Genomic DNA, 27535 nt, shown 5'->3' with positions numbered 1-27535 from the left:
AACATAATGACGAAGTGGGGCTGCAAAGGTAGAGAACACTGTTGTAAAAAAGATAATACTGACAACAACAAACATTGCAAAAAATATTATCCCTTCTAAAAGCAATCTTACAAGCTGTTCCATGATCCTATCACTGCAATTCTTTTATAAAAATACCCTCCTGGACATTACTGTTGTCTACATTGTGTGAAATTATAGAAAGGGGGGGAAGTTCCTGACCACCTTCGGGAAGTTGGTCTACAAGATGGCACCAACCACAGAAAATGCACATGAATGTGGCACCTTCACAAGGCTTTGCTCTGATGAGTTAAGCTGTCACAGTGGGGCACAGCAGGAAAGGTGGTCCTGCAGGTATTAAGGACTTTGAAGGAATTAGAAGTTAGAACCTTGAATGGAATCTGATAACCAACTGGTAACTGATGGAGTGCCTGCAGAATGGGTATGACATGGGTGTTCCACTTTGCACACAACAGCTGCTGTACCATTCTGTACTAACTGGGGATTCTGAGTTGTCTTTAAGAGCAGACCCATAAAGAATGCACTGCACTAACGCAGCCTTGATGGATCCAACAGTATGGTTCCATTTGGTCAGATCAGCCAAATCAAGGTAGGGAGTGATCTTCCAAACTATGTGAAGCTGAAAGAATGCCTTTTTTGCAGCCCTGTTAACTTACTTCTCCAACACTAAAGCTGAATCTAGTATAAGCCATAGGCTCTTAGCTGAGCATTGGCATAACCCCATCAATAGTGGGAAGCACAATATCCTTCAAGATCTTAGTATGCCCAACTATTTATTTATTGAAAACATTTCTATGCCACCTTTCCATTCAACATAGGGTCCCCAAGGTAGTGAACATCGATTTAAAATATTAAAACAGGATTTTAAATGTATTTAACCATACAATAAATTTGTGTATGCCATCAAACCACTTTCGACTTATGGCAATCAAATGAATTAATGACCTCCAAAACATTCTAACCCTGACAACCTTGATCAGGTCGTGCAAATTGACAGCTGTGGATCCCTTAACTGAATCAATTCCATCTCGTGTCAGGTTTTCCTCTTTTCCTGCTGCCTTCAACTTTTCATATCACTATTGTATATTCCCAGTGAAACTTTGTTTTCTCAAAATGCGCCCAAAGCACAATAGTTTCAGTTTGGTCCTTTTAGCTTCTAGGGCAAGTTCAGGCATGAATGGATCCAGAACCCACTTATATTTGTCTTTGTGGTGCTCCACTGTATCCATAAAACTCTCCCCCAACACCACTTTTCAAAGGAATCTACTTTCTTCCTGTCAGCTTTCCTCATTCTCAAACTTCCACAGGAGAGGGCATCGCAGGATCACTGTGCTTGCAGGGAGCTCATTGCCCCCTGCAGGCACAGTTCTGCCCTACTCCCTCTTGTCACCTGGTTTAAACTGGGAGCCAGGAGAGAGCAGCCCAGTTGGGATCACTGTGCCTGTGGGGAGTCAACAGCTCCCTTCAGGCAAAGCTCTACGCTACTTTCTCCTGTGGTAGATAGGAAAAGGCAACCTAGCTAGGACCAATAGCCCCCGCAGGCACAGCTCTGCACTGTCTTCTCCTGTAGCTTGATTTACACCAGGCTGAAGAAGAAGCCAAGCCAGCCCCAGGATCAGGCTGGAATTTCTTTACTAGCATTTTCAGTTCAGGTCTATTAGACCTGAAGAACTTCAGGATTTGTGCAAAATCCCGGATCCAAATACTGGTATGGTATTTAGATCTGGGATTTTGCACAAATCCTGAATTTTTTCAGGTCCAATAGAACTCAAAAATATCACCGGGGGGGGGGGGGGGGAGGAACTGCACACACCTAATGCCAATTTGCCCTACATAGAGAAGGGACACCTTCCCACCCAGAGGCAGAAACAGCAGCAAAATTCTGAATTTTCAGCTTATTGCTGAAGTACCAGAGACAAAACAAAGATGAGAGTTCCTATCTAAAAATCAGGAATGCAGGAGAAAAGAGGAAATATCTCCTCCAAGTGGACCATTGATTCTCACTTATTACATTATCATTTCTTACTTAAAACCTGGTTGCTGGACTCAGAGTGTCCAACATCTTGCCTTAAGGAATGGGAGAGCTATATTTGGGTCCACGCTCTCCTACCAAATTCTAACATAGCTACTTCTGTTTCTCTATCCCCTCTCCTGTCTGAACTCATTATTCCCCTCCCTGTTACTCAACTCTCTTCTTGTATTTATTTTCCTGTCCTGAGAAAACACTTAGAAACATAAAATGTGCACAAAGCATTAGTGAAGCCAGAATTGCTCCCAATTCTCTTTTAACTCACTTCCTTTCCTGACTAACAGTAAAGCTGAATAAGGATGTGTTCAGACTTCCGGTGCATTTAGGAGCTGTAAGACGAACTCATCATTTTTCAGTTAAATATTGAGAAATATTAATTTTAGAAGAGGTTTAGTGAAGCATCATATGCAATCCTGTTCCCAGAAGTCAGCATTAGTGTGCTTGCCTGCAAAATTGACAATGGAGAACTATATAAAGTAGATAATGTAACACTGCCTAGTGTGACTGCTGACATGCTCTACTCTAAGCACACACAGAGGGTTTGTTATTGCAACAAAGAATCAGGTCATTATACAACCACTTAAATAAATATTTTTTTAAAAAAACTGGTAAACAAACAGAACAATTTGGACAAGCAACTGTACAGTCCTATCTACTGTATGTTAGCACATCTCAACAATATGGGCTTCCTCTTAAAGCAAAAAAAGATAAGTCCCAGAAAACTATTTTTTTTATAAAGAAGTTTCCGTGAGACCAGGTTCATTTTTATCGACAGAGACAGAACATTAGAGCTTGACGTCTATGTAAAGTTTCATACTGTTGACACAGCTACTGCACGAGCAGACTTTTCCAATTATTTCAGTGTCAGATATACATATATACACATATATGGAGCTGTTCCCAGAACAAAAAGCCCTAGCTCACAAACTCCAGCATAAAAAGTCACTGGACTGGATTTCTCTTAACAGCATTATTGAATAACAGCATTACTGATCAAGGTACCACAGGCCACTTCCATATGTGGCAAAAAATGACCAGACATTTTGGAGAAAAAATGGCCACAGCTTTATTAGTTACAAAGCAAGGAGCACTGGCACAGTATAGGGACGGATCCAGGATTGAGCAACCTGCCTGTTGCCCAATAAACCTTTCCAGCCTGTCTGCAATTATTTGTAGAATCCTGAAGACCCAAATAATAAATGTTATATATACACTTTCCCCCCTTCACTAATTTCCACATCTCTGCTGAAACAGCCAGCTAAAAGAAGATGGGAGGCAGCTACAGGTTATCATGACTAGAGGATATTCTAACACCATCATAGTAAAGCCAGTTCTGGTTAATGACTGCAATAATAAACTGAATTGAACTAGAAAAGCCATTTACAGCCAGCAGAATGGGGATTCTTGGTCACAGAATTTAGAAGGGACAGTACCAAAAAAAAAGTTGTTTGTTCAAACAGTATGAAAGTGTCATACTGTCCTAATAATGGCTTATAGTTTGCGCCCTAAGGGTGATAAAACAAAATTACCACTGCCAGCTTGCTCATATTTCTGGCTTTTCCTCTAACAAAAAGCTTGCTCTGAATGCCAGAATGAAAATCAATAGAATGATGTAAGGATGAACTGACTACAAAGAGTAGCTGAGTCAAGTATAGCTTATATTGGAGCAAGAGTGTGAACAATCTAGAGTGGGGACTGGATGGCAAAACCCACTCCTAATGAAATTTCTTTACAAAAGTTCAGGTTTAGATTCTCCTACTTATTTTGCTTCCTATGTATTCATCATTCATTGATGACTTCTACTGGACCTGGGAAGAGGGAACTATTTTTAAAAGGAAGGTATAAACATTAAGCAAGCCTCTTCCCACAGAATTCATCAAGAAAACTAATGTCAAGGTATTCTGAAGAAGTTCACAAATAAGAATTTGAAGTTCACAAATAAGAATCTAAAACCTGAACTTTTTCTAAATACCACACTGCTGAAAATTTTTGTTTCAAGTTTATAATTCCTGATTTATTGTTCATAATGTACAAAGCAGAGGGCATTAACTAACAATTTTGTTCTAGAAGAGAAATTTTTGCAGCTGTTGGAATGGCCTTGCTCTCACAGAGGTTGTCCTTGAAAAGGCAACTGTTGTGAGAGCCCTCTCAGCCCCACCTACCTCACAGGGTGTTTGTTGTGGGGGGAGGAAGATAAAGGAGATTGGGAGCTGCTCTGAGATTTGGAGTGGTGGGCAGGATATAAATCCAATGTCATCTTGCTCTTTTTTAAGAAATAGTTTGATCTATTTGAGAGCAAAATTGCTCCTTTCAGACTAACATTTGAGTGGGTTCTTTTTCGTCCCTGAATTTTGCACTTCAGTCCAAAATCAACTTTTAAAAAATCCAGGAGGCCACTGGCTTTCCTGCATTGCGGAAATCACTTGGAACTATTTCAGTCACTGTCCTTTCTGCCTTTAATGCAAAGAAGAAGAAAAAGACCAGCTACTGATAGTAAGTCATCCAGAGGAAATAGATTTGAATCCAAAAAGACCATAAACACAAAATAACACAAGTGGGACGAACAGCACATACAGCAACAAGAAACAGCTATTAGTCATCCTAAAGCAAGCACTGGAAAAAGGGTAAACACTGTATTTGTAAAGATATGCTATCTCAAGACTGGAGATTAAGGGGGAAATTGCATGTGTTGCTTTATGAGGACGCTGGTTACATTTGCAGAAGTGCAATGCCCAGCACATGGGATCATCTCAGCAGAGGCTCCAAAAGTGGGCCTATAGTCCTGCATTTGAAGTAAACATTACCACAGAGGAGAGTATTGTAAGATCATTAAATCCAACCTCACCACTGACCCAGATCCCATTTAGTGATTTACACAAATGAACCTGGAGGAAATTTAATTGCATTTTGTTACAGAAGTCAGTATATATCATAGTATACATTTGTATGTTACTATATGTCATGCAAACACACACACAAATTTCTGTATTTTATGGATACGTTTGTACCACATTCAGCAGCACACAACAATTGTTTCTTTTGTAAAAGCAACATTTACACTGAAAGAACAAAAACAACAATAATAGCCAAGTTTCTAATAATCTGTGAAGATTTCTAGCCATCCCTAACCAAACAATAATACAACTGGAAGAGTATTTATAAGCCTGCAGCATATGTGATCTATTGAACAGAAGTGAATTATACAACTAAGATTAGCTCCAAATGACCAGGGCCTTGAACTTTTTAAATTTAGATTGATTTAAACAGCACCCAGGACATTTACAATATAAAATTATGTTAAAATCAACATAATTATGCAATATGAAATTACAAGTCTATAAAACTCTGCTGGTGTTTCTCAAGGATCATGACAAACAGAAAGTTCAGAGGAGATGTGCTGTTCAAAGAAGGCAAGAAAAAGCCCAGCATCCTCTTAAGCGACTACATGCAAATGTGTGTGTGTGTGCAGACAGGCATGGCTACAAATGAAGAAGAAGAAGAAGAAGATATTGGATTTATATCCCGCCCTCCACTCCGAAGAGTCTCAGAGCGGCTCACAATCTCCTTTACCTTCCTCCCCCACAACAAACACCCTGTGAGGTGGGTGGGGCTGGAGAGGGCTCTCCCAGCAGCTGCCTTTTCAAGGACAACCTCTGCCAGAGCTATGGCTGACCCAAGGCCATTCCAGCAGGTGCAAGTGGAGGAGTGGGGAATCGAACCCGGTTCTCCCAGATAAGAGTCCACACACTTAACCACTACACCAAACTGGCTCATGATAAAGCATGAGCCACTAAAAAGATCCTGAACAGGATTTTACTCTGAAATGTAATGTGACATTAAACTCTGCAAGTAGGAAAAGAATCTTCCATGTTTATGGCTGTTTGATTTCTATTAAATATTGGTGTTATACAGAATAGACTCTTATTGCTATTCTAAAAGTGTTCATAGCAAAACCTTTTTTATTGAGCTTCAAATTTTCACTGAAGCAACTTTTAGGTTCTCAGCCTGAAACCTATGGGAGAGGCTCATTAAACAGCCTACAAACCTTTTAAAAATAAATACAACATACTTGCAACAGCTATTTCCAGCACATAATCTTTTCTGACACTGTATATGGAAACCATGGGAAATAACTTGCATTAGTACAGAATGCAGAACCAGCTTAGATGAATTCCATACTATTAACAGAGAGCAATATAGCAAAGCTGTCGAAAAAAATCTGTAACTAGATATAGTGCCACTCAGGCTTATGTGTGACTAAGAGACCACAGAAAACGGTTAGTGCAAAATGTGGGTGAAAGAGAGCATGAATTCATTCAAACCTAATTTTTTAAAACTAATTAAAACTCAGCAGAAAAGGTTCACAATGACAGTAGAAAGAAAAAAGAACAGAAAATAACTGTTTTAGTCCCTTAAGGAAAAATTATATCCTTACTAAGTTAAGAGGAAGAAGTTGCATGTACCAATCGATATATGATCTATCCTATCCCTCTACAACAAGAACTACAGCTTCTAAACGGCTTACTCCATTGAAGTCCCATAATACCCTCAGAACCACTGTTACCTTCCCCATGTATAGTGTTAGAGACTTCATAATGCATCCGGTGGAACCGAGTAACAAAGCAACAGGGTAGGGGAAGTCTAGGGATTGTTCACTGCTGCAACAACTACTTATTTCTCTTTCGACTTCTGGAATCTATATATATTCTGTGTATACCAAGAAAATTATATTTTATATTTTATACAGTGCACGAAATGGATACAACTAGACATGACATAGCAGTACCAAATCTGAAAGATGAAAAGGACTCTATGCAGTAATATGTAGAATAACTTACTGCCCAAGTTTTTGTCAGCCTGAAAATAGGTGCGCTTTGCAGAGCTGATACCACAGACATGAGAGAATGAAGGTTATTCAGTTCTAGAAGTTTCTGGCAAAAAAAGAGAAACCAAAAAGCCATTAATTTTACACATGAGATTGGAATGTCCCAGGGGCTTACACTTTATATTGCAAATTACACAGCACCCAAAATAGCTAAATGCCTTACTGTGATGTGAAATTACAAATGTAAAGACCAGCTGCAAGGAAGTCAACCGTGAAGTTACTCAGTGTTCACTTTAAATTGCTTACAGCATGGGTAAAAAATAAGCAACAAACCAAAATTCAGTTTTCACAACAATAAAAATTAGGGATTCCAACTCCAGGCTGGGAAATTCCTGGAGACTTGGGGGCTCAGCCTTAGATTTGCTTTTGACCCTCCTGACCCTACTAGGCTGAACTATCTGATGACTGCATACAGCAGCAGAAGGGGGAGAATAAGAAGAGTAGGCTGTTCTAGTTCACTTGACAGACCACTATATCAGTTTTCATTATACCCACTATGCAGGATATCGTAATCCAAAATGCTGTTTACTTTTATTATTAAATTCAATTTCTTGCCAGTTTCCCAGAGCACCTCTTAATTTAATAAACTGTTTTGCTGTAAACACAAACTGTTCTTCAAAAATTAGTAGTTAATATGTGGGCAGAATACCTTGGTCAGTCAATTATACATGCTTGTCAACTGCTTTTCACTGGCCAAAAGGCCTCATTTTAAATAAATTTTCACCTAATTAGTGATCACCAAATTTAAGCTGATTAGTTCACTCAATGTTTGCTGAATGCTGAAGTGTTTACTGGCACTTCTGTAAACCAATAAATGAAATTACTACAGAGTTTGGTATAATTACATCGATCACGTTGTGGAAAGTCATGTGGTTCATTCTCATTTAATCACAGATATGAGCTAGTGGAACAGCAGGGCTTTTTTATAGCAGGAACTCCTTTGCCTATTAGGCCACACACCCCGATGTAGCCAATCCTCCAAGAGCTTACAGTAGGCCCTGCAAGAAGAGCCCTGTAGGCTCTTGGAGGATTGGCTACATTTGGGGGGTAGGTCTAATATGCAAAGGAGTTCCTACTACAAAAAAAAAGCCCTGTGGAACAGTAAACTGGAAATTTTTTTTTGCAGAATGACATCCAACTTTTGTTGATAGGAACAAATTAGCACTGTAATAAAACTGAGCTAGTTGATATAGTGCACACAGTTTGTTCATAGATCCAGGCGGGTAGCCATGTTGGTCTGAAGCAGCAGAATGAAGTTTGAGCTCAGTAGCACCTTTTAAGGCCAACTCAAGGTATTAGTTTTCATGTGTGTGCACACTTCCTCAGGTACAATTGAACAGTAAATTAGCATACAATATAATGCATTGTTTTAACCAGGGCTTTTTTTATAGCAGGAATGCACAGGAATGCAGTTCTGGCTGGCTTTGGTGTCAGGGGGTATGGCCTAATATGCAAATGAGTTCCTGCTGGGCTTTTTCTACCAAAAAACCCACTGGTTTTAACAGATGCAAACAAGAATAACAAGCTAAGTTTATAAGGTCACCATTGTTTGGATTTAATTCCAGGGAAAAACAGTGAAGCAAATAAATATGTCAAAATTGGAGACAAGATGTGTGAATTCTTAATTGTGGACTTCTAAGAGTAATAAACTGAGACCTTGTTGTTACACTCCATCTGTCTCCTCTCAAGCATAGAGATAACTGATAGCATTTTTTCTTTGAAGTGGGGTGATTTGTAGTGCAGGGTTATGTCTCCTCTGTTATGCATTCCAATATAACCATCATAATATTTATTATATTACATCACATCACCAGTCTAATCTACTATTCCAAATAAGAAATACACTAAAATAAAAGAGGATGTATAGCCCTTCTTGGTGAGAATACAGATGTAAGGACTGAATGAATTTAGAATATGTTGTGAGATAAGAGAACAATACTCCATTAAGTTCTGGGAGGTTGTTCCAAGTGTTGCAATTTAGTTTCCTTTTCCAGCCTGTTCCTGAAGTTCCTTTGCAATACAGCTACTTTGAGGTCACTCACTGAACATCCTGGAAGACTGAAGTGTTCTCCCTGCAGGTTGCTCAGTTTTTTTCTATAGTTTCTTCACGTATATTAGTGGGACAGGTTTAACCACTAGCTAATTTTAAACTGGCTGAGTGACCCTTTTATTTTTCATCAGTACAAGAGAAAAATGGAAATAATATTGAGATGGATGTGTTCAAAAATTTCAAAACTTACCTTAGCTATTTTCACAAAATGACTCAATATTTCTGCCCTTATTTTTAATGTCTGTGCTGTTAAAATTTCTCGTACAACCCAGAAACTGACCTATAAAAAGTATATACATTACACTGAATTAAAAATCTAGTATGTGTACAACTTTTACAAGGTTGAGTGCAGAAAAGCATGTAACAATCCCAACCATTAACTACACAAACAGGATATTCACATGTCCAATGGTCAAAATATAGACAAATGGAGAATCCGCACTGGCAAAGGAAAAGGAATTTTAACACCTGTTATCCCATACAGGCATAACGCCTGGTGGAGGCATGAAGCAAGCAGACAATGAATCCCATTACAGGATATTACCGATATCTTCAGACTATGTTTCTCCCTTGCATGGTAGAACAATTTCCTATAGGATTTTGCCAGGTCTGTGTTGGAAAATACTTGGAGACTTTGGGGGTGGATCTGGGAGAGGGTGGGGTTTGGGAAGAGAAAGAGCCTCAGCACAGTACAATGCCATAGAGTTGATAGGGGAGCTGATGTCTGCCACCTGAGATCATAAAAGCGGGAGATATCCAGGCCCCACCTGGAGGCTGACAACCCTACCAAAACCTTTGCTGATGGGGAAGGCACTGCTCTGCAGAGGAAGAGGAAAATGCACTTCTGTCAACTTGCTCTGAAACTATAGATGTTTTAGAATTGGTAGCAACCTAAATTGTAGTGCAGTTTGCCAAGAATTAATGCAGCAGAACACTGACTGTAACTGTGGTAGAAAACTCAATTTCCAAGTGTTTGGTAGGCCTGTCAATGAAGCTGGGCAGCAGGAGAAGAAAACTTGTGAGTGAACTACAAAACTGTTAGCCTCAAATGTATATAATTGGGGGGGGGGGCAGCTAATGGATAAGAAAGTTCCAGGGAAGAACGACAAAACAATTTTAAAAATAAGCTTTCTACTGGTAGACACCCCGCACCCTCTATAAAATATCTGGAAACCTCTAACCAGAGAGAGATTTTCAGTACAAGGAAACTGATATTTCACTTTGTGAATTTAGGGGAAGGTATCTGTGAGTTTCCTGCACTGTGCAGGGGTTGGACTAGATGACCCTGGAGGCCCCTTCTATCTCTATGATTCTAATGATTATGAATTTAATATTGATTAGTTGTTTTCTGTTAACTGAGAAGAATGCCACGGTTAAAATGGCATATTTGCTTAAGCTTTAGTTCTGAAAACTAAACACCATTTTTCAAGTTTAAGAGATTGGGAAATGAAAGCTGAAAAAAAATAAAAATGTTTCATAGAACATTAATATTAATGAACAAATCTGGATATGTGATGATCTGCATGTTTTTCCAAACTGGCTTCACTTATGAGGAAGGACGGTGGCTCAGTGGTAGAGCATCTGCTTGGGAAGCAGAAGGTCCCAGGTTCAATCCCTGGCATCTCCAAAAAAGGGTCCAGGCAAATAGGCGTGAAAAACCTCAGCCTGAGACCCTGGAGAGCCGCTGCCAGTCTGAGAAGACAATACTGACTTTGATGGACCAAAGGTCTGATTCAGTATAAGGCAGCTTCATATGTTCATATATATGTTCATATGTTCACTTTGTAATACACAAGGATTACATCAGCTCCCCTGATACCTTTGCAAACCTAGTTATTTACACAGCAACACAGTGAAGTGGAAACCCAAATATTTTTAATCATTAATAATATTCTCCTGGTATCCATTGTTTTCAAAATAAAATTCTGAAAAGCAAAAAAAAAAGGGGGGGGGGTTAAAAACCAGTACCCTATATCACTGGTTGCTTTGGTAAAGAAACTAATCTGAATGCCAGCTACCAGAAAATTACTTCAAAAGTGTTGGATCCAACCACTGCTGTCAAGGGCAATCAACAAATCATTTGTCACCCAACTTTAACATATTGTAGGAAACAAGATGAAGCTATCATTACTTTAAGAAATTCACTAATCTATAAAATATGATTATTAATAAGAATCAGATGTAGTACATGACCCATTATGCAGTATAATAAATTCAATTCTTCTTGACTCCTGCAAGACAATTCTCATTTGCCAACTAGAATAAGCTTTTTTACCTGATTAAATCTTCTTGTAAAGGCAACAATATTAGGGGCAAGAATGTGTTTCTCTTTCTTATTCCATCCACAACTTGCTAGTTCCTAGAAAATACAGCAAAACATTGTTTTTTTTAAAAAAAAGACAGCAACTTTCACAGCATCATTTTCAAAGAAGCAAAACTCCCTATTAAATATACATAAATTATGAAATGTGATCTTTGGAACCCTGGTAATCCTAACAGAAAAAAACAAATAACAGTGTTCATTTCTAGAAATGTCCCTGGTATCAGAGCCACCAGGATTTTTAAATGTCAAAACTGGAGATGCTTGCTCTCTGTGAACATGTGCCTAGCTGATGCTAAAAGCGGCAGTTGGTTAGCACAGACAAAGCACAAAAATCTAGGAACTGCTATGAGAATGGAAAAAGACAGGCAGCCAAGGCCAATAACGGGCATCAGCTTGCAGCTGTCATTGGTTTATAAGAAGAATTCTCTAATAACCCAAAATCCACATATTTAAGGGTGGGTAGATGCAGTCCTCTCATGGATTGCTGCCTTGTCGTGGCGAGAGGGCTTGCGCAGTTCAATGAAGCTGTGGGCTATGCCATGCAGGGCCACTCAAGATGGACAGGCCACAGCTGAGAACCCAGGCTAAATGTGATCCACTGAAGAAGGAAATGGCAAACCACTCCAGTATCCTTGCCAAGAAAACCCCATGAACAGAAACAAAAGGCTAAAAGATATGGCGCTGGAAGATGAGCCCCTCAAGTCAGAAGGTGCCCAATATGGTAATGGGGAAGAGCGTTCAAGTAACCACAGAAAGAGTGAAGCGGCTGGGCCAAAGCCGAAAGGATGCTCAGTTGTGGATGTGTCTGATGGTGAAAGAACAGTTCAATGATGCAAAGAACAATACTGCATCGGAACGCGGAATGTAAGATCTATAAATCAAGGTAAACTAGATGCGGTCAAACAAGAGATGGCAAGACTGAACATCGACATCTTGGGAATCAGTGAACTAAAATGGACGGGAATGGGTGAATTTAACTCAGAGGATCACTACATCTATTATTGTGGGCAACAGTCCCATAGAAGAAATGGTGTGGCCTTTATAGTTAACAAGAGAGTGAGGAAGGCAGTAATGGGATACAATCTCAAAAATGACAGAATGATCTCGGTCCGTATCCAAGGCAAACCATTCAATATCACAATAATCCAAGTCTATGCCCCAACCACTGACGCAGAAGAGGCTGAAGTGGACCAGTTCTATGAAGATCTATAACACCTTCTAGAATTAACACCAAAAAAAGATGTCCTTCTCATCATAGGGGACTGGAATGCCAAAGTAGGAAGTCAAAAGGTGACCAGAACAACTGACAAGTTTGGCTTGGAGAACAAAATGAAGCTGGGGAAAGGCTAACAGAGTTTTGTCAAGAGAACAAGCTGTTCGTAACGAACACCCTCTTCCAACAACCTAAAAGGCGACTTTACACGTGCACATCACCAGATGGGCAACACAGAAATCAGATTGATTATATACTCTGCAGTCAAAGATGGAGAAGCTCCTTACAGTCAGCAAAAACAAGACCTGGAGCTGACTGTGGCTCAGATCACGAGCTACTCATCGAAAATTCAGGCTTAAACTGAAGAAAACTGAGGAAGCCATTAGGCCATTCAGGTTTGACCTTGATCACATCCCTTATGAATATACAGTGGAGGTGAAGAATAGGTTTAACGAACTAGATTTGATAGACAAGAGTGCCTGAAGAACTATGGATGGAGGTTTGTGACATTGTACAGAAGGCAGCAATCAGCACCATCCCAAAGAAAAAGAAATGCAAGAAAGCAAAGTGGCTGTCTGATGAGGCTTTACAAATAGCTGAGAAAAGAAGGAAAGTGAAAGGCAAAGGTGAAAAGGAAAGATTCACCCAACTGAATGCAGATTTCCAGAGAACAGCAGGGAGAGATAAGGAGGCATTCCTGAAGGAACAATGCAAAGCAATAGAGGAAAATAACAGAATGGGAAGGACAAGAGATCTATTCAAGAAAATTAGAGAAATCAAGGGAATGTTTCGTAAAAAGATGGCCATGATAAAAGACAAAAACGGTAGGGACCTAACAGAAGCAAAAGAGATCAGGAAGAGGTGGCAAGAATACACAGAAGAATTATACAAGAAGGATCTCAATGTCCCGGACAACCATGACAGTGAAATCGATGACCCTGAGCCAGACATCCTGGAGAGTGAAATCAAATGGGCTTTAGAATGCATTACTAACAACAAAGCGAGTGGAGATGATGGTATCCCAGTTGAGCTATTCAAAGTCCTAAAAGATGATGCTGTTAAAGTGATGCACACATTATGTCAACAAATTTGAAAAACACAACAGTGGCCATAGGATTGGAAAAGATCGGTTTATATTCCAATCCCAAAGAAGGATAATGCCAAAGAATGTTCAAACTATCGCACCATTGCACTCATTTCACATGCCAGCAAGGTCATGTTAAAGATCCTACAAGCTAGGCTTCAGCAGTATATAGATCAGGAACTCCAGAAGTTCAAGCTGGGTTTCGGAGAGGTAAAGGAACTAGAGATCAAATTGCCAACATTTGATGGATTATGGAGAAACCATGGGAGTATCAGAAAAACATCTATTTCTGCTTCATTGAGTATGCTAAAGCCTTTGATTGTGTGGATCACAACAAACTGTGGCAAGCCCTTAAAGAGATGGGAGTACCGGACCACCTCACATGTCTCCTGAGAAACCTGTATAAGGGTCAAGAAGCAACGGTCAGAACGGGATATAGAACAACTGATTGGTTTAGAATGGGGAAAGGAGTTCGACAATGATGTATATTGTCACCCTGCTTATTTAATTTATATGCCGAGTACATCATGCGGAATGCTGGCCTGGATGAAGCACAAACTGGAATTAAGATCACCAGGAAAAACATCAACAACCTCAGATATGCAGATGACATTACTCTAATGGCAGAAAGTGAGGACGACCTAAAGAACCTCTTGTTGAGGGTGAAAGAGGAGAGCACAAAAGTAGGTTTGAAACTCAACATCAAAAAAAAAACTAAGATCATGGCATCTGGCCCCATCACACCTTGGCAAATAGAAGGGGAAGACGTGGAAGTAGTGACAGACTTCACATTTCTGGGATCCAAGATCACTGCAGATGGTGACTGTAGCCATGAAATTAAAAGATATGTTTGCTCCTTGGGAGGACAGCTATGGTGAACCTGGGCAGTATAATAAAAAGTAGAGACATCACCCTGCCAACAAAAGTCCATATAGTCAAAGCGATGATATTCCCAGCTGTGAGAGCTGGACCATAAGGAAGGCTGAGTGCAGAAGAATAGATGCTTTTGAGATGTGGTGCTGGAGAAGACTCTTGAGAATCCCTTGGACTGCAAGAAGATCAAATCAGTCAGTCCTAAGGGAAATCAACCCAGACTGTTCATTGGAAGGTCAGATACTGAAGCTCAAATGCTTTGGCCACCAAATGAGAAGGGAGCATTCACTGGAGAAGATCTTGATGCTGGGAAAGACAGAAGGCAAAAAAAGAAGGGGACGGCAAAAGATGAGATTGCTGGACAGTATTACTGATGTAACAAACACGAATTTGAGCAGACTTCGGAGGATGGCGGAAGACAGGAGGGCCTGGCATGACTTTGTCCATGGGGTCACAAAGAGTCGGACTCGACTGTATGATTGAACAACAACAGATGCATGTAGCCAGGCCGATACACCTGTCTTACTGTATAATTTAAAATAGGAGTAGAGAACAGACATCTCAGATATGGTCTGCCTCCTACACAAGGGACAGGTTCAGAGATGTGAAGGTTTGCAACAATTTAGGGGGGGGGGGGGCGAACCCAAACGCCTATTAAATATTTTCTCTTAGGAATGAGCAGAATGTTTTTTGTTCATTTTTTAAAAAGTTTAACTAACATACAAAATTTGTAATATAAGTATTTTTATGTAAGACTGTCAACAGTGTTAGATAATGAAAAATAACATATAAGCAAATTTCCAATTTTTTATATAAATCCACTTCTTCCAAGAATACTTAGAAATCTTAACAACTTTGACAGAGTCCATTAAAATTTCATATTACTTCTCTTTTTAGAAACAGCCGCCCTAAGAAACAAAGGCCTTGTTAGTGAACAAAATAAACTAATAAACTCACAGATAATGTGGAAAGAACAGATCAAATGTGATCTGAACTAGTATTCCCTTAAGGGCATAAACTGTCTGTCAATTTCAGTGGGATAATCCAGAATTTTACTTCCTATAGGGACCAGCATTTCTGCTGTCTGTTTACAAAATACAGGCAGTGCATTCAATTATTCTAATATGAATTTGCTGGGATTTGGAGAGATTAAGCCACCATAAATAATTACATTAAAATTTGCTACAGCTATTTGTTAAATGGAATATATTTTTACAAAGGCCTTGCTCTAACTGTTGGATATTCCTGAATATCAATGGACATTATCTTTTTTGCAATATCAACATTTCTAAAGCTTCTTCTATCCTTCACTAGAGATGAAAAAAACTCTCTGAAATATCACAGCAGTTTTACTTGGCTTGTGGCTTTTATTATAGAACCATCAGTGCAATGAATGTCTTTATTCAGCCTCCGAGGCATGGGAATGCATTTACCCATCATTACCTCAAGGTAACAGTCCTCCTCTATAATGCTCCCAAATTTTCTCAAGATGGAAAGATACTAGGAAGAAATGCCAGAGAAATATAGGAAAATGCTATCTGGTTTTAGATGGATTTCTGGATTCTCACAACATATCACCAGATCTGCAGTATAACTGGATACGCTGCTACTGCCTACCATGCAATGTGCTTAAGTGCAGCCAACATAGCACAATGCCAATCACATCACAGGGGTCACTGTTTTACCCTAAATATAATCCAGGCTGTCCAGATCCACAATATAAATTACAAAAAAGAATTCTACGGAAAGCTGCAGCACAAACAAATTTTCACTTTTCACTCATCACTAACCACCATTCATTGACACAATTTCTGTTGCTTCTTGGGCAAGAATTCTACACTGGTCCTCAAATCAAACGTATCCTTATGCAACTTAATAAAAGATGGGTTGGGGCTCAAGAATCCTAATTCATTCACTCTGCAAACATAGCTATTAAACTGGCTGTTTGGGCTGAGAGAAGCTGAATGAAAACAGGTCGCCATGGGCTCAAAGGGTCTAGACATCAGCTGTGACAAAACTAGAGACAGGCTCCACTGAGGGATCAGTTGAGGCAGAGGGAGGAATACATTAGTGATACCCCTGTAGAAGAGCCCGGGAATCTTTATGAACAAATCTTCACTCAACAGGGGCACAAGCAGCAGCAATGGCCACTAATGTACCCTGACTGAGGAATCTGACTGGTCTGAATGCGTGATAAAAGGTAAATGATCCAGAACAAGATGATAGAGAACAAGTCTTTGAGACAAAGCCTCTTCTCCTTCATCATGTGTCCTTCAAGGAAGCCTTTCCCATTTAGACCTTTATGACATACATGGAGGGCTTTCTGGCATTACTTAGTGCATCCTGAACATGCACGGTCAGTCCCCTGCAGCAAGACAATCTATACCACAAACTGCAAATTGATCAGGTTATGGTGAAAAACCTTACGATAGGCCATAGGCTGGTGGAAACTGATGTAACCTGCCCCTGAAAAGGGTCACAGAGTGGAAAGCCTGAGCCAATACAGGACTACCAGAATTCCCTGAAAGGAGTCCTGTGTCATCCCCATTACCACCCTCAGAGGAAGGGACAGCTGGAAGGCATTGCTCATAGATTGACGGGCCTCTGTCTGCAACAGAAAAGAATCTGGAGCACTTCGCATTCTGCTAGGTGGCAAAGGGATCAATGTGAGGATACCCCATTTAAAATAGGATAGAAAGCAAGTGTCTCCTAGGTACTATTGGTGATCCTCTGAAGGCATTCTGCTGAACACCTCTGCCAGGGAACTGCACTCCCATTGTTATGAATTGTTATGGGGTGTGCCCTACTCCATGCATGAGTCCCATATAAGGGTGGCATCTGCACATTTCTTTTTATTTATGTTATCTGTAGTATGCCTTTCTCTTTGGAACGAAAGGTAGATTATACAGAGTAAGTTAATACGATCAACAGTATGAGACATTCAATAAAAATGCAGCAGGGTTAGGGCTGTAGAACCAACCAGAAATAAATAATTAAAAATCAGAACTGAAGCAAAGCGTAACATGACACATTAAATAATGCAAAATTACACAGTAAGATCCTACTTGCAGCAAACAATACACCATAGTATAGACCAGCATTTCCCATTTGAATGGTTGCAACCTGGTAACGGCCCATGCAAGCTTCAATGCCAGGTTGTAGGGGCAGCCTGACTGCCCCTGCCCCCCTCCCCTCTCTACTTATCTTCAGCACCGCACTCCAGCCCCTGCCCCCCATGCCGCCTCCGACTATAGCACTCTCTGAGCGTCTTCCAGGTGGAGGACGCTCAGAGAGCACTACAGAGACTGTGCGCTGGCTAGAAGCCCTCCTCTATCCCTCTCATGTTCGGAAACATCAGAGAGGGCAGGGAAAGCTCCTGGCCAGCGTGCAGTCTCTGTATTACTCCCTGAGCATCCTCCACCCAGACCATAGGGAAAAAAACTGGGCCACGGGGGGGGAAGTTTGGGAAACCCTGGTAAAGACTAAAGGCTCAAATAATTTATCCAAATAACTTTGTGAATCATTTTGTACAAACTGCCAGTGCACAGTGCATTACAGTTGTCTAGTCTCAATGTTTCCATAGCATGGATCCAGGTAGCCAAATCAGCCATATCAAGGTATGGTGACATTTTATCAGCTAAGCTGAGTTGGAAGAAAGCATTTTTTACAGCTGCAACTAACCTGCTTCTCTACCAATAATGCTGGGTTCAATATAAGTGGCTCCTAACTAAGTTGGAAAGAGTCAGCAGAGCCCCACTGAAAGTGTGGACCATAATATCCTTCTAGTCCTCTGCCTTCCCGGCCAGCATTACCTCTGTCTTTTCAGGGTTTAGTTTCTATTGGTTCACCCCTGCCATTTAACCACAGCCTTGCAGCAGCAGAATTTAGCTTTTTTTACTTGCCATGGCTAGCCTGTGGAAGGACAATTCTAATGTGAGACTGCACAACCATCATGGCAATGAGCCCACTGTTACAGATAAGCCAAAGGTTGAAGATCAGGCGTTACCTTCTAGCTTTCAACCTGCCAAGGTAAGGATGGCAATTTATATGTTAATACAGTACTGAACAAAACAAACCGAAAAACTCCTGTGACACAAGGACCTGCACATAAGCAATGAGAGTATTTTCCATCAGGTGGGATGGGAGAAGTCAGAGAGAGTTTAAATGAACTCTGACTTTTGCTGCCAGAGGAGAAATTTTAGAGAGTCCCACCCCTTTGGGGGAAGAAAGACAGCTTGCAGTTGATATTGGAAGAAACCTTCAATGAAAAAGAATGGCTGCAAAAACTAAGGACTTAAACATGGCCTGACACAGAAATCAGATTATAATTTTAAAATTCATCACCATAGGCAATAAATTTAGATTTAGGAATAGAATATATGTTTACTGGCCATTTTCCCTGTGCTCAGGAATCTATACAACTTTTTGCTCAAAAATATGCCCTTTTTATAATCAATGGCTGCATGTATTTTAAGCTCTTTTCCCCCCTTTTCTGAAACTGATACTATGGTGGCCTGTCTGCTTAGCAAGGTATAATGAGGAAGGCAAGGAGAAGCCTGCCTGGATCTAAGTTACACTATAACAAACCAGATGTTAGCCCTTCATCCATGTAATTTGGAAGTGCCCAGTATTTAATTCAAAGAAGAGTTTTAAAAACACTGAAACCAAAAGGAAGACCCTAAGTATATGTGACAAGACAAGCACATCTCTAAATCTTCATCTGGTGGTGACAGTGAAAGAGAATCCTACTTGTGTTGGCTAGGGAGTGGAGTAAAGCTAGGGAGGTAACCTCCTCATTAGGGTTTGGTATTGGTTTGGGACCTGTGCCAGCTGAGTCAATTCCACATTCCTTGCAGTGCTCCTTTCACCATGTTAGCTATTATTGTTGAATTGTTAACTGGCATATTTATTTACTGCCTGATCAGTTTTAATTTTGTATTTTATTGTGAACCATTCATAAAGCTTGGCTATGGGGCAGTACAGAAATATAATAAAGAATAATAAAACAATGCTTGCTATGTGCATAGTTTATTTCTCCCCTCAAACCTAATCAATTACTTGATTGGGAGCTCTAAAAATTCTGCAATCATAATGGAAATGTCACAATTATTGCCTCCTTCTATAATCATAACCCAATGAGGCCTTTATCAAGTGGCATTTAAGATTAGAAGACAACATGCATAGCTGCAAGAATCTGTCTTTATGTCCCCTGTGAGGCAGTGTTAGTGATCTGATGCCATCACAAAATCCAGCCCATTTCTGCTTGAAGAAATTTCTCTGTTTGAGAGACGAATGCAGGATTTTTCAAACTTTTAGGGTAGAGTGGATTGTGCATTTTCCCTAAGCTTTTCTTAACACAGAGCACTGGAGACAGCATGTCTTGTGCAGCTACAAATGAAACATCTCAGATATATTTTACTGCTTTTGTTTTAAATTAGATATATATGAACATTTGAGAACTGTGCACAAAAAGTAGTGTAATCCAAAACGGAAAAGGTTGCTTTACTTTTGCCAAGGGAAAAAAGAAGGCTATTTTCAAGTCATTATTTCTTGCTGTTCCAAATACATTCTACAGCTTGCCTCCTCAATTACGAGCTCAAGTTACCACATATCTGTATACTCTTTATATTTGGATCTAACCAACTGTATATCATCCTGGAAATGAGTTAACCAGATTACCCACTTTCAATCACTCGTGTGTGTGTGTGTTAAACAACAGCAGAATTTCAAGCAAATTTATTGAGTCCATTTCCCCAATGTGAGCTCTGTGCTTTAGAGACCATACTGGCCAAGACACAGAATCAGCCAAAGAGACGGATGCCTCCAAAGAATTCTATGTGAATGTGATAAATTGGATGTCCTGTGGGGATCCAAGGGTCCACACGTTGCACTCTGAACAGCAGGGAAAGTACTTCCAGTCTCCACCCACACTGCTTAATACAAGTTTCCAGCATGTTTTTGCTGTCAGTGATGGTGCCAATTCACACCTGTCAAGACACGTGGTTTCTCCATGTGATATCTGCTGGTCCAAAAGTCTGGAAAGCATATGTTCATGTGGCACAAAGTATTACAAACCTCTCCTGTGTCTGACTGTAAGATTCAAATTACACTGAAAGTAAGGAGGAAGACTGAAAACAAACCTGCAAACACTACTGTTCTCATTGAGTTTTATCCAAATATATTTTAAATTTTTCCATAGACACGTCTAAACTGCTTTTGATCTCCATATGTACATTACTATAATGTCAGAAAGAAACTCAGCATATGCTGTTTTCAAAACATGAGCAAGAGCAAATGTTTTCTAAACATGAGCAAAGGAGGGGAGGCATCTAGATAAAGATTATTTATTTATTTATTTTTCGCATTTATATCCCACCCTCCCCGCCAAAGCAGGCTCATACCACCAAGATGACATCTCAAAATCCTGATGTATGCAAATAAGAGATAAACAGGATTAGAAATATAAATTATTATGTCCTGACGATTTAAAAGGTTAAATTGCAGGGAGAGGGTACTTGGTGTGCTAACTGCACAGGAACTACTGATGCCAGTTATTTTATTTTGTGGTTTTATAGTCTGCCCTTTCCCATAATGGGCTCAGGGCAGATTATGTGATTAATTAACTTTTTACACATTTGTTTTTATGCAGTCATATTCTCAAGATAGTTTACAATATGAAAACAAAACACACCAATACTATTACATGAAGATAAACAAAATCCTGTCTCCTCCAATATCTGTTCTAAAAGCCACAAATGTTTTCACACCATGACCAACATTTTAAGCAATGTAAGCATTTTGCAAGGTGTGGAAGGTGTGGTACAGTCAGGATAGGACTATCCCCTCCCACATCATCTTTTTTTGTAAACTTGAACGAATTTTGTAAGCAGTAGGATAATTTGGGTAAGGGGACAGTTTCTTCAGCATCACACTACTATACAATGTCACTACTAGTACAAAACCAGAAGTGATATCACTGCACTGGGGCAAATGTCTAGGATTCACCCAAACCCACAGAGTTTTGGTTGAATCCAAGAGAACTGCTCATCAAAATAACATCACTTCCAGTTTTGTGCCAGAAGTGACTGTGATGTTGAAGAATCCCACCTCTATTTCCCCAGTGCTGGCCCGTCACACAGCAGTAGGTAAAAGGATACCAAGGCTATAGCGGAAGCCCTGGCTCTTGTACTCCATATATTAATATTGATCCCTCAGCCTTCTTTATGCCCCACTTTATACACCCCTAAAAAAAAACCTGCAGAAACACACTGAAGACCATCTTTAAATTAAACTATCTTAGAAATGGAATACCGTAATCAAATATTAAATACAAACCTTTTCCTTGCACACGCATATAAAAAGATCTGAGGAGAAACAGGCATGTGAGGAGAAAGAAGCTTCCGGAAAGGGGGCAAAGCCTCACAGGGAACTGGGTGCTGGAAATAAAAAAGTCAAAGTTGTGTCTGTGGAGCACTGTACAGTACCTGGAAGTGGCCAAGCACTAGCAGAAGTTCCAGTACAGTTAAGAAGGGACAAAAGGAACATGAATAAGTCCATGCAGGCCACTCTCAAATACCATGCAAACTGAACAGCTTCCCAGTAGACAGGAAGTGGACAGATTACAGCTTGCCAAATATATGGTTGCAGAGACAGCATGTTTGGGCATTAAAATCAGCCATTTACTGAGTGGCACAGATAACCTTTGACTTTTCTTTTTCCTACATTTCAGGTGGTTAAAATTAAAGATCCATGTACTATGGTAGCATAGATGCAACAGTTTGCAACTCTTTCTCAAGCGTGGGGTATACTTGCAATTGAAGATGAAGATAATGAAGATAATTCTAGAAAATGAAGATAATTCCACTTTTAAATTTCATAGTATAATTTGTATGCTAAATTATAAGTGATGCATTTTATGTTGTTAAATTATCAAAAGCAGCTTAGGATGTCATTATTGCACTTCAATTTCTCTCCAAAATCTCCCCAACCCCCAGGAGATGGGCAAGGCCCTGGCTTCACTTATGATTAGGTTTCCAGAAAAGTCTGCATTGCAAGGCAGATTCATGGATGGTCCGTAGAGGTACATAAGTGGGAATCTGTGATAATTATGGGTGATCCCTTCTCCCTCTCAACTGCAGCTCCCACTACCACTATTTTGTTGCTCTCAGGAACCTGCTGCAGCTCCCCCACCCCATTGCCTCAATTGCCAGTGAGCCCAGCACAGCTCCCTATCTTTGCTGCTGGGCCCACCACAACTCCCACTTCCCTGGCACAGCTGTGGCTCCCCCCAGAGAGCCCAGCATGGTGTCCAGCCTCTGCTCTCCCCTCTACCCCCAACAACCTACACTACCAATCAGCCTGGTGCAGCTCCAGCTCCCCACACTGCCTCAACTCTCAGCAAGCCCAGTGCAGCTCCTGGTCTCCACTGCCTGGCTCACTGCATCTCCCACCCCACCCCTCATCACTCCCATTGCTGGCAAGCCCAGCATGACATCCAGCCTCTGCTGCCTAGCCATCTAATGCTGCCATCAAGCTCACTGTTGCAGCCTCCACCAGAGGAGGCAGGTTCACTGTCTGTGTATGTGCAGGCAATGAAAGTGATGAAAAATCTAAAAACCTTAAAAAATACATTGGGTTTAAATCCCCTTCCCCCAAGAAATCACTTTGGGGGAAGGGGATTTAAACCCAATGAAAGGTTTTTAGATTTTTCTGCAAACCTGGGGAGTCCATAAGTCCTATGTTTTAGGAAAGTGTGACTCCAGTCCATGGATTTAGATATCTGCAGATGGGGCCACATTTTCACTATTAAGTATACATAGATTACTGTCTTGGAAACTTCTATTATTAATCATGGCCATAATTTAGATGAGTCCACAGGAAACCCTTTGGAAGAATACAGTTGTTGTCAAGGGAATGCCTGCTGTCCCAGAGGAACCTGACAAGTCTGCTTTTTGATAGCTTGTAGCCAGACTTCACCTTCTCAGTCATGATGTCAAATATGGAGCCTCTCCTGCAATCTCAGGACACCACAAGATCTGAGTTGGCATGATGGGAGCTCAAAAACAAGTCTTCTGGCCCAGGGCTGCTTTTGGGGTACCAGTAGCTCATAAGGGATTTGTTTGGATCGGTTTAAATCAGGGGTGTCAAACATCTGGCCTGGGGGCCAAATCAGACACTCAGAGAGTTCCTATCAGGCCCCCGAGCAATTGGCTGTCATCTGCTTCCTTCTCCCTCTCTCTTGTTTCTTTCTGCATCAGTTTGCTTTGCCCGGCTTGCTTTGCACAGGAGCTACAGAGTAAAGCCTTTGTTTTCTTCATTGGCTGAGGCTCCTCCTTTGGGGAGGAAGGAGGGGGAGGCAGAGCTTGCTTTGCCAGGTTCTTTCAATTGCACATCGGAGCTACTGAGCCAAGCCTCCCTTCCTTCCCCTTCTGGTCCCCTGGGGAAGGAAGGGAAAGAGCCAGAGCTTCCTTTACCCAGTTCCTTGGATCTCATGGGAGAAATACAAAGAAAACACCTCTAAGACCAACAAGTAATGTTTTAAGTTTTTTTAAAACAAAACTTTAATTGTCTGTGTTCTTTATAAAGTTTCTATCTCTGCTGTCTAATCTTAAATGGGAGCACACACAGCCCGGCCCAACATGGTCCGGCCCTCCAAGGTCTCATTTATGTCAGATCCGGCCCTCATAACAAATGAGTTTAACACCCCTGGTTTAAATTGTTTCTTATGTATTGTTATACTGAGTTACTGTTACTGCTGGACACTGAGTTACTGTTAGACACCAGTTGTCACCAGTGCTTTTGTAAGGCCCCAATGTATCCCTCCAAAAAGCACACTGGGGAAAAGGTACACTGTTGCAGCTTCCACCAGTCCCTCATAATCCTCCCCCCCCCATTCTTTCACAGTATAAGTGCCAGCCTTGTTTGGCCCGAGAGTGGGCCAGAGTGAGGTCTGGAATTGTATGGTATAAACTAAGATGGAGAAGAGTCAAAGAAAATGGTTCTGGCAGCAGAAGGACCAAGTCTGAGCTTGTTATTTTGGGAGGTGGCTGTAGGGCATCTCCAAGCTACAAGGTCTCCCCCCCAACCCAATCTAAAACAAGAGGTTTTTCTATCTATTGCGGTGCCCACAGGAAAAGTGAAATTCCTCCTTATCACAAAAATCCAACACCTGTGGGTCCTACTTTCCTAATCCTGTCACGTTAATTAATCTCTAGGCTTTTCTATGTAGTACCTAGGAAACATTTAACTTACTACACAATTTTTTGGAGAGGTAGCTATGAATCTCATCCACCTCATTCCCATTCCCACCACTGGGTAGCCTTTTCTCTCCAGCAATCTAGGATCATTAGCAAGCATTAGCATTCTGACCTTCTTGGACAATTTACATCAAGAAACATTAACAGTTCCTGCTTATACTCAAAACCCATCTCCTGGCCCCATACTCTGAGCAAACAAAAAACATTACACTTTTCTATCTAGCACCTAGGAAACATTTAACTCACCCTTACTACACAATTAAAATCCCATAAAACTATTGTATAAACTGCTTAAAACACCCAGCCATGCCTTCAGGATACATTTTTTGGTACAAATAGACCCAACTTTGCCCATGTTCAATGTGTTGTGTGTTCCTGGATCCAACCACACACCCCAGATCCTGGTCATCTTGTCCCTCTCCTCATGGATGTCTATTTTTTGGACAGGTAGCTATGAATCTCACCCACCCCACCCCCCCGCGCTTTCAGCCGTGCTAACTACTATTTTTCCTGGTAATCTTGAATGTTTAATAGTATGTGTGTGTGTGTGTATTTTTATTATATTGTTTCTTATTTACGAACTGGCCTGGTCATTGGCTTCAATAAGAGGGTCTGTTTAGGGACTATCGCCGTAAACACAGATAACAGATCCTGCTCTACCCCACCTTTCGCTTCGCTCTGCCTTTGAATAATTTCCCCAAATAAAAGGTCAAAGGCAAATATTTATAATTCTGTCAGGGGTAACACTTTCTTTAGTATTAGAGTGTCAAACTAAGATTTTGAGAGGTCCAAGTGTAAATCCCCACTCTGCCACAGAAGCATGCTAGTTTCTCTTGGGACAACCACATATCCTCAGCCTATCCTATCTCACAGGATTGTTGTAAGGATAAAATTGAAAAGAAAAGTATTTAAGCCACTTTGGGTCTCTACTGGGGAGAAAGGCAAGTAAGTAAATTAAGTAAGCAAATAAACAAACATCTTTGACCCAGAGGATGGTTCCTACCCTGACCTGGCTGATTTGTTTACATGGATACCTGCCACAATAGCCTCATCGCTACAACAACAACAACAAATTTTATTTGTATCCCGCCCTCCCCGCCGGAGCAGGCTCAGGGCGGCTAACAACATGGTTCAGAGTTAAATTATACAAGTAAATAAAACTACATTAAACATTATCAGCATTTAATTAAAATCTGGTTAAGCTTTAAAATTAAATTAATTAATTTTTAAAAGTGCTAGTGCTATGTTTACATAGGCTAGGCTACTGTAATGGTCTACGTAGGTCTGCCCTTGAAGACAACTTGGAAGCTGTTACAGAATCATGCATTCTAATAGCAAAGTTGGCCAAATCTGAGGGTCCTTTCTAGGACTGTTTTGGTCTTTAAGGGAGGACACATCAGGACCAGGCTGGGAGCAACCACTGGCTGAATTGATACCCGACTTATATGACTCACCTAGGCCTGGCTGCTTGCTACTGTTCAACAGCAGTCACCTCATGAAAGCCAGTGCAGTGTAGTTTCAGAATAGGGTCTGAGAGATCTAGGTGTGTGTCCTCACCTTACAGTAGAAACTCATTGCATGATTTTGGGTCAGTCACATACTTTCAGCCTAACCTACCCCACAAAATTATTCAGGAGAGCATAGAAAGGAGGAGAGGATAACAATGTAAGCTGCTTTGCTCCCCTCTGGGAAGAAAGGCATGGTATAAATGAAGTAAATAAAAATACAGCTGAAGATGGGAGGCAGATAAAAGGTAGGTTGGTGAATGGCTAAGAAAGAGAGAATGAGGCAAAGAAAGGGGAGAGGATATGGTGACAGTCAGAAGGAAGATACAGGGGAGAGTGAGGAAGCCATGATAGATAGTATCAAAGGTCACTGAGAGATCCAACAGAACTACTATAGTCATATTCCCCCTGCATAGTTCTTGAGAGAGGTCCTCAACCAAAGTAACCAAAGGAATCTCTCTGTTCCAAATCCCGGCTTGAAGCCATATTGAAATGCATTCAGAAAATCACTCTTCCAAGAACTCTTGGAGCTGAGAGGCAACAACTCACCCTGTTACTGCTGTATTACTACTAGGAGTTAGGTGGAATAAATAAAGTACCAAAATACTAGTGGTTGTAAGAATAAAATTAGGCGCATTGTGAAAATTACACAAATACAAAATATCTTAAGTGATTGCAGAATATAATACATGTAAGAATGCAACTACAAAAATGCACAATGTAAATACTATTTAACATTGGATACTCCCAAATAACATCAGCAACAATCCATCATGTCCTACAATCACTTCTGTATGGTCTAAGGTACATTCTATCTGCATAATCTTCAAAATACAGCTGACTTTACTGCTACAACCTCCAGCACTTTTGTACTTTGTTTTGCTTATCTTCATAGAGGATAGTCTTTATTCTTTTCCTTCCAGCTAGGTGGAATATGTATCTTAAACCTATTCAGCAGTCATTCGACTGGCTATCGATTACTTACCAGGTAAGTAATCAACTCAATTTATCAGCTACACATCATTTCATGGCCTAGGAACCACATGCCTCTGGAACTACCTCTCTTAATAGAGCTCGCTGAAGCAGCTTTGCTAATCTGAGAAAATTCTTCTGAAGGTACTTCTGCAAATGGGTTAGATTGACAGCTTCTTGTATCCAAGCACTCTCCATTGTGGCTCTCACACTGTATAATGCCTTGCCTGATGAGGTCATGAAGGCTCCCACACTTATCATTCCACAGAATGTATAAAACAGAATTATTCAAGAGAGCATTTTCATACAACAAAAGGGTTATGGTTG

At 40.6% G+C, this 27535-nt stretch overlaps 1 protein-coding gene across 1 annotated transcript in view; it reads right to left on the bottom strand.

Moving 5' to 3' along the window:
* The window catches only part of RALGPS1 (Ral GEF with PH domain and SH3 binding motif 1), a 311729-nt gene that overhangs the window by 205169 nt on the left and 79025 nt on the right, over positions 1–27535 (bottom strand). The window contains exons 7-9 of the mRNA XM_060251609.1: positions 11258–11341; positions 9173–9262; positions 6886–6978 (exon numbers count right to left, since the gene is read on the bottom strand). Of these exons, the coding sequence (XP_060107592.1) occupies positions 6886–6978; positions 9173–9262; positions 11258–11341 (267 nt within the window). The remainder of the gene's footprint in view (positions 1–6885; positions 6979–9172; positions 9263–11257; positions 11342–27535) is intronic.

This window comes from Heteronotia binoei, chromosome 12 (genome assembly GCF_032191835.1).
Source record: "Heteronotia binoei isolate CCM8104 ecotype False Entrance Well chromosome 12, APGP_CSIRO_Hbin_v1, whole genome shotgun sequence".
NCBI lineage: Eukaryota > Metazoa > Chordata > Lepidosauria > Squamata > Gekkonidae > Heteronotia > Heteronotia binoei.
The sequence above is the reverse complement of the archived record's forward strand: the minus strand, read 5'-3'. Positions and strand labels throughout refer to the sequence as shown.